General features: G+C 43.8%; 1 protein-coding gene across 2 annotated transcripts in view; it reads right to left on the minus strand.

Annotated features, from left to right (window-relative positions):
- Positions 1 to 169: 169 nt before the first annotated feature.
- SLC38A1 (solute carrier family 38 member 1) overlaps positions 170 to 14944 on the minus strand; it is a 42176-nt gene continuing 27401 nt past the window's right edge. The window contains exons 11-17 of one of the 2 annotated variants that reach the window (XR_005604407.1): positions 12874 to 12953; positions 11608 to 11708; positions 8364 to 8482; positions 7685 to 7826; positions 7479 to 7576; positions 6262 to 6449; positions 170 to 3023 (exon numbers count right to left, since the gene is read on the minus strand). Coding sequence is in view for 1 of the 2 variants with exons in the window: in XM_039570308.1 (XP_039426242.1) it covers positions 6348 to 6449; positions 7479 to 7576; positions 7685 to 7826; positions 8364 to 8482; positions 11608 to 11708; positions 12874 to 12953 (642 nt within the window). In the remaining variant the exon portion in view is untranslated. Of the gene's footprint in view, positions 6450 to 7478; positions 7577 to 7684; positions 7827 to 8363; positions 8483 to 11607; positions 11709 to 12873; positions 12954 to 14944 lie in introns of both variants that reach the window. The other variant, XM_039570308.1, reaches the window with a different exon arrangement.

Below are 14944 nucleotides of genomic sequence, written 5' to 3' on the forward strand. Positions count from 1 at the left end.
TGATGCTTTGCTCTATATCCTGCACCAAATCTAATGTAGTTGGCTTTGCAAGAGCTGCATGCCCTAAATTCAGTGAAAATACTTGTATGAAGAGCAGGGAGCATTTGCTGTTCAAGTCATTAAAAGGACACATTGTCATCCCTTTGGAAGAATGAATATGGCCCCAACATTGATTTAGATCACTATTTTAATGTTTAAAAACTAAGAGGTAACAGAGAGATCATAGAACTTGATACATTTTATTTACACATAGAAACTGAAAAACTGTTGTTTATTTGAATATGAGCAGCACAAAGTTAACAGGTGATGTTAACAGAAGCAAAATATTACTGATGACTCACTTCAACAATCGTATTAGAGATGAGCTTGTATCAAGCATACATGATTCAAACAACATTGTTTATACTGGATCTGTGTGAGCCCTAGCATATGTTGGGACACTAAAAACAGGTTTCTATAAACAATGCAAAGTTCAAGTCTAGTGGAAAAATACCTTTACAGTTTAAATTTTGTTGGCTATAACACTGAAAACAAAATGTACACTGGTATTAATTTGAAAAGCTCTATAGAACTGACTGTATATAGGTTTTTCCCCCAAATTTGTGCTCATGATAAAAGCAAATATTATTTCATTTTCATCCAAGCCCATGAAGTAAACATGAAAAAAACCCACAATTATTTTTAGATGCATTTCTTAACCTCAAATTTTCAGCAGTCCTGAAAAAACGTTTCCATGCTTTACCAGTGAGAAAGTCTATGCAAGGCCTCTGATGGATGCAATCTCAGGACATACCCATCCCTCCCCTCCCATCACCCTCACCCCTGGACATGCAGCTATCCCACGACCTCTGCCTGTTCACATGGTGGGATGTGCAAGCAGTCCCTGGCCAGGGAAGCTCTTGGCAGCCTCAGGTGCCAGTGTCTAGGTCACATGAGAGCAGCAGGGTCTGAGGCAGAGCAGCCACAGGAGGGGCTGGAAATGGCACCAACTGCTTTGGTTGCTGCCCACCCCTGGCTTGTCATTCTTTTTTCTGAACTACTGGCATTTCTGATGGCTGAAAATGGAAATGCAGAAGCTCTGCCCTGACTTCTGGGTAAATATACACCTGGATACAACACAGCATAATGCTGGGTCAAATTGCTGGCTGCAGTTTGCCATGGTTTCCTCCATAAAGCCTTTTCAGGACTTTACTACCAACTGACCTCAGCTGAGGAAGTAAGAGGTATCTGGGTACCAAAGGGGCCCTTTAACAAGGGAGATATTTTACCCAACAGGAAGACTGGCAAACTTGCTGTTGAGAAAACAGGGAGTTGTCCACTGGAAGTAATCCTAGCAATTTAACTGGACTTTTTATTTTTCTTTTTACTTTAGGGATGTAATTATAATTTCAAGTTTAGGATTTAACTTGTGAACTCTTGGGAGAAGGAAAAGGATATACATTTTTCTAAGAAGCTAAAGTATTTGTATTTCTATTAAAATTATTCTTAATATGCAGAGCCTATCTCAACACTTCTATTCATAGGGGATAAACAACTGCAAAAATATACAGCATCCTATTTATTTACAATATATATGTACATAAAAATGGAATTTCCTACAATACAACACAACTGCATAGATTTGTCTTCAGAAACATAGGTATGTGTACAATTTGTGAATTCTAGACTTTCCAGCCCTGTACCTTTTATTAATTAATTATCTTTTTTTTTCACAGTTTGTTACAGAAATCCTTACATTAGATACAAATAAAACATTCTTTGCTGTACGTTATAGGAAATAAGGATTTTCTGACACCAAGGGCTCTGGGGATTTGTTTATGAAAGCACCATGGCGCCAGCGGATAAAGCCATCTCATGGAGCTGCTGATGGAGCAGAGTACATTCTGTGGTGCCTTTCTCCTACAGGCACTGGAGTGGGGCAGTAGGACTGGAGGTGGGACACCACCACATGAAAAGTTTTGTTTTGACCAAGGTGCTCTTTAGCCTTAATGTAAGGTTCAAGCAAAGAAATGTATCCATTTAAAGATAAGCTAGACATACCATTAATTGTTACTCTTTAATACTCAATATCAGAGAGCTGTGTTGCACTTATGCATTGTAAGGCGGATGTACAGACAAAACCCACATATCAACCAACCCACACTTGCACGTGTGACCTATTACAAGTGGAGCACAGGCTTCGGGTTCTTATGTGGCTCAGAAGAGCAGCCCTCGGAGCGGATGAGCATCCCCATCCCTGACCTCGCAGGATGAGACCAGCTATTATTGTGCCCTGGGCCTGCACATGTGCCAGGCACCACTTGGTCCATGTCAGCTCTACAAAAGGTCTGTGCTGATGCACAGATTTGGCATCAGCCCTCTGACCAGTAGCAAGCATCACCCAGAGAGGTCACTGGTCACTGCCCCGAGATACTGTTCCCAAATAACTATTTACTGTGTTTTACTACCTAGGCATGTTTGCCATTGGACAGAGAAGGGCAGCTGTATTACGGTTGCTTTAAGCCCGTAACTATTTTCTTTGCAATGTGCTGTGGACTAGGAAAGGCAGCAAGGCTGTCTTTTAAGTGTAGGATTACTTCTTACAATCTTATTGGTAGTCCCTGCTTCTAATTAGTCCTTCCTTGTCCCTCACCACTTGATTGTTGCTATTACACAAATGAGCATTTTAAAGATTTTTTTTGCAGTTATTAGGAGCAATTTGGCATCCAGTCTATGACACTTGCAGTGCTCACAATAGTGATAAACTCTCTATGAAAAGAAAGCATGCTATCACCTACTAAGTAGATATGGTACTCTGGATCCTATTAATTTTACAACAGAGAAACTCCTACAGCATTTCACTGTGCTCTTAAAATCCTAACTAAAATGTGGGACTCATACAATCGTGGCTACAGGTTCACTATTCCAAATGAACTGAATAACAGCAGTACATTTTACAGATAACCTCATACAAATATTGTCATCCATCACTGATGTTGACAGTTACAGCAGGGTCTATTGCATTCTGTTAAGAATGTATAAACCTGATGAGAAAACAAAAAGCACGTTATTTCACGTTCATTACCACAGACATCAATAAACACATGATTCCCTTCCATAAATATCTATAAATATGATGCCAGTAAATCAGTCTAAGCAAAATTCCCTCTTTTTTTTTATTTTTTTTTATTTTTAAGAGACCCAGAAACAAAGTCTGTTTAAAGACTTAATATTTTGGGTATCCATTTTTCAGTATATAAGACATGCTTTGGTGGTCCAGTACCTTGGGTAATTTCACTCTATGCATACTCAGCTCATTCTCCCTATTTATTCAGTAAATCTCCAGTATACAAAACAAACTGGGAAAAAGAAGAAGGCAGAATAGCAAAGAGGAGAGAGAGGAATAGTGATGGAGGAGATTTAGGAGGATGAACAATCAGTGACCCAACAGCTCTTCAAGTCGAAGGAAGTTGGGTGCCAAAACTCAATGGTTGGTATTTCAAACAGCAGACTACAGACTACTGGGGGCAGGGCAGGGGGAGAGGAACGAGGAGGGAGATGTCACAGATGTGACCTTGCTGGAACCCTGTGCAGCAGACCTCTACTACTTCATACCTGGACACTTCAAAGTCATTCCCAGTATCTCGTCTCTCACAACCCCCCCTATGCACAGAGCTGTACTGCTCATTAATCAGTAGTAGAAGAAAGATAAAGGGGGAGGAAAGCAGGAGATCCTGGTAGCATCTTAAGGATAACACTGTACAGCATTCTCAGGTCTGAGTTAGGTTTTTTAGGATAAGATCCAGAGAGATTATAAGGCACCTCAAAACCTGAAATGCAACCTCAGCAAGCTGAATCAGAGAATGGAGTGAGATGCTGGGCTTCTACTGCAGTGACCACTGAGGGTTGGGTGCCTGCAAAAGGAAAACCACAAATTTACATCCTAAGCTGAGAAGATGCCTGGAATGAGGTGCAAAGAGGTAAGAACCAATCACAGGCTCTACTCCCCAGAGCTTGCCTAACACTTGGTCTTGCAGGCTATGGTAAGGACTTCTCTGAGAATAAAGGCAGGGATCAGTCCCATAAAGAGACAGCGCAGAGAGAACTGGTGACCTGCACCATCACAGGCAAGGGTCTGAGACCAGCCACAGGAAAGCACAAGGGACCTCAGCCCAGGGATCCCAAATAGCTCAGCACTTCGTATGTTAAAGGCTGGGCTAGGGGGTGCTTGGGAGAAAGGATGATGCACCAGAGAACTTGTTGGGAGCCTGCGAGTGGAGGTCTCAGGGGCCTGGAGGAAGGCAGAATAAAAGAACCCTGCACTGCAGTCTAGCAGGTCACTTTGCCTGGAGGGAGAAGGCTTCCAGGTTTGTTCTTGCTGCTGGGCTACTCCAAGGACTTGGGCAGCTTGTGGAATCCACTCTGCCTTATTTCTGGATCACAGTGAAGTATTGTCAGAGGCAAGCACCTCACCGCCTATGCTAAGGTACAGATCTGGAAATCTGGGCTTAGTAGGCTTAGTTTCTGGAGCATGAACAATGTGCATCTCAATGCCCAAATTCCTAGGAAGGCCCCAAACGAACCTCTCTGGATGTTATCTTTAGAAACCAACTTTCAGGGTCCTGAGACGTGTTCTGTGATCTCAACTCTCAGTGACTTCAAGCCATGTAGGACAAGGCAATGGCAACTGAGGCAATTCAATAGCTCACAGAAACCCCAAGATCCCAAATACCCTATCCCTAACCTTAAAAAGAGCAAGTTGCAATGACAGGTTCCTCACAGCTGATGACAGTCTGCTTCCACAGTTACAAAGGGTGTTGTCAACGAACCAGCTACTGAGAACAAGAGGGTCACTGCATACTGACAGGTATGGCTTGAGCACACCAAGGGCATCACCTTGGGCATGAAGCAGGGCTCCCTTTAGCCATTAGTTCTTTCAGTGGGAGGCACGCTCATATTCTGAGACACTTTTTAGCTCACATGGTGAATGACACAAAGTGAACACGTTTATGCTGCTGACAGTGCACTAACAGAAGATGTCTGCTCAGGATGGTGAGTGATCACCTGCTTGGCTTTTGAGTCTCTACACGTAGTTCTCTACACCAGCTATAAGGCATTAGGCAAATGCTTATTCTGTGGACGACTGTTGCAATTTACAGTGTTTCTGCTAGTAGTAATTATCTTTTGTTATGGAGAACAATGTAAATTGTAAATGTAAATCTTTTAAATATAAAAAGTATTTCTGTTCATTTAAAGAAATGTTACAGATTTCAATTTCCATTAGAAATCCAGTAGTTTGGCAGAGTGAGTCAAATCCTGCTCCCACTGCTGTCAAAGACCCCACTGACTTCAGTGGGAGGAGGGTAAGACACAAGAGAGGAGCCAGTCCCTACAAGGTATGGAAAAGGCATGAGGTATGATTAAATGCGTAGGTTTTAACAAAACTGGAGCTTGGTATTTTTTTTCTGAGAGCAACGGAGCATTACTGAACAGTGTAATGCTGAAGAAAATGCAGACTTCTTATGGAAATCTCCAAATGTCTGCTTCCCTTCAGGCTCAAGTACTCATGGTTTGGGGTCAAGTTCTGGTCAGCCTCCAACTCAAGTGTGCCAGGGGAATGGTGGCTGGCAGTGGTGGCTGTTCTTCTCCTGCTCCCTGCACCACATCACAAAGACACACACACACACACACACACAACACAGTCTGTTTCCCAAAGCCATGGATGGGCCAAGGCCTGGGGCTGGCTCCGCCCCCCCCCCCCCAAAACATTGAAGAGAAGCACCGGATTTAGGACCTATGCTTACACAGCGCTCAGTTTTGCTCTTGTGGTGCTTTTCATGCCTGTATCCAGAATGCTACCCTTAACCCAGTGAGGCAAATGGTGCCTGAAACAGCAACAGAACAAACAAACCAACAAACCAGATGCATACAATTAAGAGAGCAGAGTTTTGGCTAAAAGAGGGGGGAAGGATATGAATGGACAACACTCTAGTTGGAATTGACAGCAACAGGCACTGCTGCCCTAAAGGAGCAGAGCTTGTGGCTAAAGGGCTAAGGGTAATAATGGAACAATGCAATTCATGGGTGGAAGAGGAGAAACTTGTGATGAATTTCTATGAGCGATGCTCTATATAGTCTCATGGACAACACACAGACTTTTTGCTGATCAAAGAGTGATATGCCTGTTGGAAGAATGGGTCTGTTTTCTGCAAGAAAATACACCCATAATAGTATTTTCAGTACTGGATAATCATTATTTGGATTTGATTTGAGTAAACTCACAAAAGGTGGAACAGACAACAGAACGGATGGTTGCAATTTTGGTGTGTAGCAAACAGGGTTATCTTCTTTTGAGAAGAAGGTGAACTTCAGTGGCCTTCAGCACTGCCTCCTGACTGTACCCAGTCATAGATGACCAAGGGAATGCTCACTAGGGAAAACAATACCCCCAGTGCCAAGAAAAGAGAAGCCTGAAACAAAAAAAAAGGAGAGAAATTTAACAAATGAAAAGACAGTTAATTCAAGTATGTTAACTTCTCTTAAGGAGATTCACAAGGTGATGTATCAAAGTTATCAGCTAAAATGAGCTAGCACTTCTGGTAAAGACAAGACCCACAGATAATTAAACAGATTAGCGTCATTAATAATTACTCGCTGAACACCAAACTAATTTTTTTTTCTCCTTTCAATTCACTTCTTAAATACTGATCATCCCTAAAGAGGATTAAGTGAGTCTGTTTTTAGGACTGATCAGCTCCGCTCCTTCCAAAGCCTCACAGAAATCAGTATGTTCTTCCCACTGGATATGTGTTCATCAAAGTCCAGCCTTTTTGTCATGGGATCTGTGGATGCAGCCAAAGTGAAACATGTTTTCTACCTGTCTGCTCAGAGAAGAAAGGTCTGACCTTAGAATGCTTGCAGTGCATGCCCTGTTAGACTGGGAATACACAGGAGTGTTATATCTTTTCAGCTGCAGCTCTCTCTGGGAAAATCTTTCCAAGGCCCATTCCTATCTGCTCATGCATGCCAAACAGCTAACATAACATTTCAGCTGGCTGCTTCATGTGGAACCACCCTAAGTCTGACTCAGGTCCATTGAAACCATGAGGAATACTGCAAATGAAGCACTTTGCATGCTTTCTGGATCAACACACAGAGAGAGCTTGCTGGGCTGAAAGGCTTGCTGAGGTGGGCTGGAGGGGTTCCTGCACCCTGCTGACAGCTACTGCTGCTTGTCAGCCAGGGAAGTAAGTACCTCATGCCACAGAGAAGAGCCTCCCTAAAACACAAGATGCCATGCATGGCATGGCCCCTCCACCAGGGGATCCCCAAAGTAAGCAAAGCAGCAGGGCGAGCACAGCTGCCAGCTGACTGAAGCACAGGGGGAACGTAATGTAAAGGAGCTCACACATATGTTCTGATTAGGTCTGCTTTGCACCTGGTACATTATAGAGAATGACAAGAGGAAAGTGTTGCATTGATGGGAATGGAATGCATACCCAAATCCTCTGAGTCAACTTTGATCCATCCTGCTGTGTAATTTTTAAGTACAATGACGAAGGAAGAATGAAAATCAGCATATTGGCAGAAGTGACCCCTGCAAAATTCAAATGAATGAGTTTTGTTAACTGTCAGCAACAGCTAATTATTGCATTGCTGATTAGTAACTCTTTTTTATTAGTAGTACAAAACCAGGATACTGTACCTACAACTCCAAAAATATCTTTCATGGATGGGATAAAGATGACTAACAGGTTGATGATAACCAAAAGAACAAAAGTAACCAAAACATGACGGCATAAGTCAAATTTTGTTTTTCTGGCCATCTCAAATAATGATGAACGCACCTGTAGGGAGAGAGAGAGAAAGTTCTCTGTCAAGAATAGTCTATAAGCCAATTCAAAGCTTCCCATGTTTATTTTAACTGGTTCTTCATGTGACAAGTGCTGCATAGATCTGTCAGAAACTCTGGGTTGCCTGATGTAATGTCCTTTGAAATACTCCTTAAAATTGTTATTTCAGAACTGTAGGTACATGTGCAGTAGGATATTCCTCTTTTTTTTAACATGCCTTTTTGAATCCTTCTCCACTTAAAAAGGAACTTCACCTCTGAGCCTGCTCCAGTAAAGTGATGTGAAGTAAGAGAGGAACCTTGCAGATTCAATATAAAACAGGTGTACGACCAAAACTGATTTATTTATTTACTGCATAGAGAACTTCTCCAGAAGTTAGTGGGAGTCTGGCACCAGAAAAGACTAATCCAAGCTCAAGCTCTTTTTGTAGCTGCAACACTGTAGTCTCAGCCACCACTGGACTGTGGTTTGAAGAAATGTGCTGTGTACAGCTGTTACCAACTTCCAAACCACGCAGACCTCTTCACTTACAGTGAAAAACAGCACCGGCACGGTGAGTATCACCGCCACGATCACAGCCAAGCGCACGGTCAGGATGAGGATGTCATCTTTGCTCTGGTATTTGTGAAGCAGATCTGACTGCACATTCTCTATGGGAAAGACAGTAAGGTAAGTGTTCTGGCAAAAAGGCAATTAGTCCACAAAAATCATTGCTTAACAACAGCCTTCTTGAACAACAAGTGATTTATCTGTAAACAGAAGAGTATGGAATGAAACATTCTTCAGTTAAAACAGAGCTTTGAACAAAATCCCAATGATCCCATTATTCCGGATTAATCCTTTGGAGGCCTGATTTAGGAATGCATCTTAATTCATGACAGCACATGCCTAAGTCTAAAGTAATTTTCACTGTAGAAGAGACAACAGTGAGACATACATGAAAGCTTGCTTACATATACACATATAAACAAAAATAGGTAAAGTGAAATCAGCTATTTTTAATTGGTTCTGTGGACTTTTTAGAAGTTTTAAATGATATAAAAATAAACACATGCACTGCAATGGCTGAACTTAATATAAACTGCAAGGTCTTGAGCTAAATTAGTCTAAACAGCAAATAAACTTCCAGCGAAAAGCAGTGCCCCTGTTCTCAACTGAGAACAAAGCCTATCTCAGGTCAGCTCTCAGCAGGATGCTCTGAAATTTGCACTCAAATCCCTCAGCAGCTCCTCTGAGGGCTGCCAGCAGAGCCCGCAGCTCAGCTCCACACTGGCCAGCAGCCCCAGCAGCCAAGACAAATCACAGGGGTGCTTAACGGGGAGGGGCTGGCAATATTTTAATACAACCTCCTGCCAAACTGTTTCCTTGAAGCTGTGATAAATAGTGCAGAGCAGGTCTGCATGTACTAACCAGCAGGAAAACCAAGTTGCTGAGGGACCTATGTGTTTGCTTTGTAATTTTTAAATATCCACAAGCAATAACCTAAGGGGTTGGCTGTTAAGCATGCCACAAAACACACTTGCTGCCCCTTTTTAGGCCCATGTTTCGTTTCTGCCTGCTAATCTTAGAAAGCTGGTGGTAAAACATAACAGCTCTTAAAGGGAACCCAGGGGCCATGTCTAATTTACCATCTTTGGCAGTTGGTAAAACCTCATGTATTCCTGGAGGCAGAGGGATCTGTCCTGTGGCAAAATGTGTATGCTCCCCCCAGGATGCCCTTCTGGGTAGAGACCACAGGTCAACACCACCTACGCAGTGCCTGAATCCCCACCAGGAGAAAGAAAACGCTCTCCCACCTCCCTGCAGATCAGGAGTGGGGTTTTCAAGCCGGGCACATGCACAGCTTCTGCAACACAGAGCTTACTCTGCTCCTGCAAGCACAGACTGCAACTTCTGTACCGCTCACGGGCTGCAGCCAGGTAGGAAGTGAAGGGCAAGGCTTACAGTTGAAGGTCTGTTTTCCTTTCAGCTAGATACACCACAGAGCCCAACCACACTGTGACCTTTTAGGGGAAGAAAAACACCTCTTTTCTGTAATTCTGCAATGTAAATATAGTCATCACTGCAACACTTTTGAGAACACAGCAAACAGACAAGTACTATTGGTGTAAAGAAGAAATGGTCACAATAAAAATACTGTTCTTACCCAGGTAAGGGTAGAGAAGAGGGTTAGAACACTGTAAGTGAACATATGAAAGGTAAGGTCTTTTCAGTCTCAAGGGGAAGAAGGAAGGAATTTTATGGAGGAACTCTATATTCCCTCAGTGTCTTTTTTGCAGCCTGTCACTGCACTGACACTGCAGAAGGCCCAGCAGAGCTCCACAGCTTCCACCTCTGGGCTCTCAGTGCTGGAGAGCAGGGATGCCTAATGTGGGGAGAGGCACACAAGACACCCCAGGGATTCCTCCACCATTCCCCCTCAGGAGGGCCAGAAGGACGCAGCCCCTACCTCCTCCATGGACTCCAGACCCTCGTCCTTGAGGGATGTGGGAGATTCCCAGAGAGGAGCGCCACAGATCTGCCTCCTCAGATCCCTGGGGCAATCACATCAGAATCTCCTCCCTGCCAAAGCGAAGGGGTCCATGCTGATTTACACCCACTTGCTCCCTGGGGCTGCTAATTTGATGCATCTCTACGAAAATGTGTTAGATGGGAGCAGCTGGATGAGAACGGCTGATGCTGTTGTCACTTGCAGCCTATTTGTGGGTTTATTGGGAAAATTAGAACAGATGACCTCAAGTTACTTCAACACATGTATACTCAAGGCCTCATAATCAGAATGAGAGTCTGAAAAAGCAAATGTGAGATAGGTACACTTTTGAAAAAAAAAGCCACATTTCATATTTACTTATTTTTTTTCTCTTGTAATTGGTGGCTAACAAGGGACAGTATAATGAATGAGGAGGTTGTAACAAAAATGTCACTTGGAATAGGGTGGAGAAGACTGATGGGTGACTCTGAGGTAAAAGGCAAACATCAGCTTTGTCACCTGTCTTGTGACCCCTTAATGGCCCACGGAAAAAGACACTACTTTTCAACATTCTCATGATATTGGAACATGGGAGTAACTTCCTGGGCAACATTCATATTTTATCCTACTTTACTTAACAATTGTGCCTTTAGGGCATACATATTGTATCCTTTAGCGATACGACATAATTTGTTTGTTAACTGAACTGATATGCATGGAAAAAGACAGGGTGGGAGTCTCAAACACTGAGATCATCATCCTTTGGTGGCTGAGCTGGGACAACACTCAAAGCTTCCCCACCTTCACTGCCAGTTTGTTTAACCAAGACCTGAACAGGTCAACTCTAGGGGCACAGGGAAAACATTTGGTCTGTTGCCTCTATGATGAAAGTGTTACTAAGAAAGTGAAAAAGCTGTGATGGCTGATTTGTTGCTCATTTCCTAGGACCTGCTCTCAAATCTGTCTCAATTTTTGCATGCTTCAGCCATTACCAATGCACACATCATTCAGGTGAGGACCTTGGAACAAAATCTTAGTGGGGCCCAGCTAATCCCCAATTCTGTAGAACAATCTCTCCCTCATACTTTGAAAATGCCTTTTGCAAATAATACTTTCATTTGTGCTTTTCATCCACAGGGGAAAAGGAGGAAAGGATTGATAACTTCAATATGAGAACTTTAAGGAAAATTATTTGGAAAAGTATTTTAATATAAGTGGATGGGATTTTCCTTTCCAGCTGGGATACACTATTGATTTTACATGTATCCCCTTTCTACTCTGATAAGTAAAGAACTGCATACTTACCGTAGAAAGTCAAATAGCCAAATATGGCAGTCATAAAGTACATCAGAAACATGGCAAAAAATGAGATATTTGAAACCAACTGCATTTTTTTCTGTGAACGGCTGGAGAAAGAACAAGAAAAGAACACATAAGAATGGTTGGTCTGGATTTTTCCATAGCTGTTTCAAAATGTATTAGGTGTTTGCATAAGCATAGTAATTCTGGGGAGACTCATGAATTCATTTTAATTTAAAACAGAAACTCACTGACAGCTGCACAAGGAAGACAAGGACTGGGGAAAAGGACCCTACTTGAGGCTTAAGTCAAAAAATAGTGGGTGCGACCTGTGGCTCTGCTCCACGTCTGTACCTGCTTCAACAGTGAAGCCGTGTGGAGAGAGGATGACCCTGAAACACTTTGGTAATTAAATTAAAAGGTCAAAATGAAGGAAGCATAAAATTATACAGAGAGAAAAAAAAAAACCCAAAATGTTCAGAATGACTGCAGGGAAATATTTGTGTCCCCATGGGTAGAAAATACTGGATTTATGCAGACCTGTAAATTAGGTTAAATGTAAACATTTAATCTTTAGATATTTATTCTGAAGAATTCCCACTCCAGTACCTCAACTCAGACTTTTAAATCCACACAAGGATGCCCTAATAGGTACCTGGGAACCTGCTCCAGTCACTTGAAATTTAAAGCACCCAGCAAGTGTCTGAGGGTAGTCATGAGTCTGACTGACCTTGACCTCTTCCCTGGGGCTCCCTCATAGCCCAGGACCATTGCAGCTGCCCAGGGCTGCCAGCAATGTCACAGCAGGGCTGGTCTCCAGCTCCCCACAGCCCATCCCAGCTGGAGGTGTCACTGAGACAGCAGCACCAACAAAGGTCTTTTAATATCAGTGAGGCTGAAAGCACTTTTATTTTCCTGGTACTGCAACAGATTTTTAGTTGCACTAATGCTGTGGAACAAACGCTGTTAGTGGAACACACGCCTCTCCTATGCCAAATGTCAGTCGGCAGAACTTGGCTCCCCCCAGGCGGCTGTGTACTTCCAGGGAAAACTCCCAAGTACTGCATTATTCTCCACCTCCCTCGCCCCTGCCCCAGGGGCACAGTATGCCTAGGAGGCCAGATTTCCTAGCTGACAGCCACACTAGTTGGCATGCTGGGTGTTACTAAAGCACACCTCTGAGTGGCACGAATGATTCAGAGCACCTCTGTGCTAACATTTTCCATGTAAAATGGTTCAAAACAATCAACTCTAAAAAAAAAAAGGGCTTACTCTTTAAGTTCGCTGTAAATCGGGAGGACTGATGGGTGGCACACAAATGCAAAAGCAATGGTGGGCAAAGCGTACACGGTCTGTTCAGAGAGAATTTCAGAAAATAAGTTAAGAAGTGACATTTCCCCCAGTGGTGTGAAGAAATGTTCCATGTTCAACTACCTCAGCTCCCAGCTCACTGGACTCTTCAACCAAACATTGAGAGCCTTTCTGAGAAGGCAGAAGACCTGTCAATTAGCACGTATTTAATGAAATGTGGAAAACAGTGCGCTTTCAACAAGAGGACAAAGCCTTTGCGTTGGTGGCGTGAGTGCAGCCCTGACTGTGCTCGCAGAGCACAGAGCTGGATGTCACGCTGCTGCTGGCTTTGCCCCCTGGGATGGGTTTGCCTGCCCAGCTACTGCCACCGTTACTAGCACAGTGTCACGCGTAAAAGGGACGTGTGGTGGGTCACCGCTACGCTACCCTGCCTTGGCATGGAGAGGGGTGCGCACCCATGGTGCTAAGGCTGAAGTCCTGAAGAAGAAGCCCGTATCCAGACTGTAAGAAAAGAGAACAGGAATGCAGAACTTACAAATAAATGGATATTTCAAGGTACCAGAATGAATCCCTCCATTTCCCAGGCCAACAAAAGGACTAGGAGTGCTGTGGAAGGAGCATGCTTTTTCTTGGGGAAAAAGAAAGACCATTATGTCACCAGGAAGCACAGGAGGCCTCCAAGCGGGACCTCAGACCCTTCTCCACTAAGTACTCAAGTGGGTTTCAGCCCTCAGTGAAACTTCACAAATTGTATCAGTGCTCAGGCACTTCCACTCTCCTGAGGGAACAAGTATGAGCAGGGGTCACAGGAAAAACAGGCCCTCCTCTAAGGACAACATGAGTCCATTCCTACATGCAGCTCTGTCCCGCCCTCTGAGATCTGCTTGTGCTGGCCACAGGCATCCCCTTCCCACACAAAGACACCTGTGGTGCACCCCAGGCCTAATGGATTCAGTAAATGTGCTGGTTGCTCCCCGGAGGTCCTTCCTTGCCCAGGCCTTCGCCACCTCTCCCTCACTCACAGCACAGTCCTGTTGTGGTGTATCAATCTGTAGGGATGTTCAGAAGTTGCTTGGACACAGTGCTGGGTGGCCCTGCTTCAGCACAGGCGTTGGACCTGGTGACCTCCAGGTCTCTGCCAACCTCAGATGTCCTTCTATTCTGTGAAATTGTCCTGTCTCTCCTCTCACACACTGAAGTTGCTAAAATGACTGGCAAATTGTTAGGCCTGAGGGCAAACCTCTGGAGTTCAGCTCCAGCATGCCTAATTCAGATGGACTGATCCTTCCAAAGTACCTCCATTGGCTCTGAAGCAAATGATGACACTCACTGCAGAAGAAGACTACCCTTCAATGCTTTCTGAAATATACCTATACCTAAGCTGCTGTTGCACACCAAGTTAACTAATTCTTGGTCCATCATGCTGGATCTGGGGTGATGGCTACCCCCAACTAAAGAAAAGTGCTTCGACTGGCTTCTTCAACTGAAGCTGGTGGGTTAAATTTAAAATGAAATTACTTTTTGCACACCTCTGCTATAAATGTGCATTCCCTATGAATGCAACTAAGGCCCTGAGGACCATTCCCTGCTGGATAAGGTGCTGTTTTACTGGGAACACTGCATCCCAGCACAGCTGACAGGAGCCATCCTCCTGCTCCCACAGTTACAGACAGCTGCTTTCTCACATTCTCTCAGACCAACTTTTTCTGCAGCTGTGTGGTGATGGAGGGAAGCATCCAGCTGAAAGGCAACCAAGTATCTGCTGGATTATCTTTCAGCCATATCCTTTTCACAATCCAGTTCACCACATGGCTACAGAAACATGTACCCTGTTACAAAGAAGTGGTTTGTGTGCAGAAGGACAGAGATTACTTCTGGGCTTTGGATGCAGGTGTGTGTGGCTTACTCAGTCTCTACTGAACAACAGCCTAAAGGCACAGTTGCAGCATGGACAATAAGCAGCAGTGGAAAGGAAAAATCTCCTAAAAAAGCATTTATCGTCCAGTGGTAGCTCAGGCTCACAGCCTTAACA

Source organism: Corvus cornix, chromosome 1A, assembly GCF_000738735.6.
Source record: "Corvus cornix cornix isolate S_Up_H32 chromosome 1A, ASM73873v5, whole genome shotgun sequence".
Lineage (NCBI taxonomy): Eukaryota > Metazoa > Chordata > Aves > Passeriformes > Corvidae > Corvus > Corvus cornix.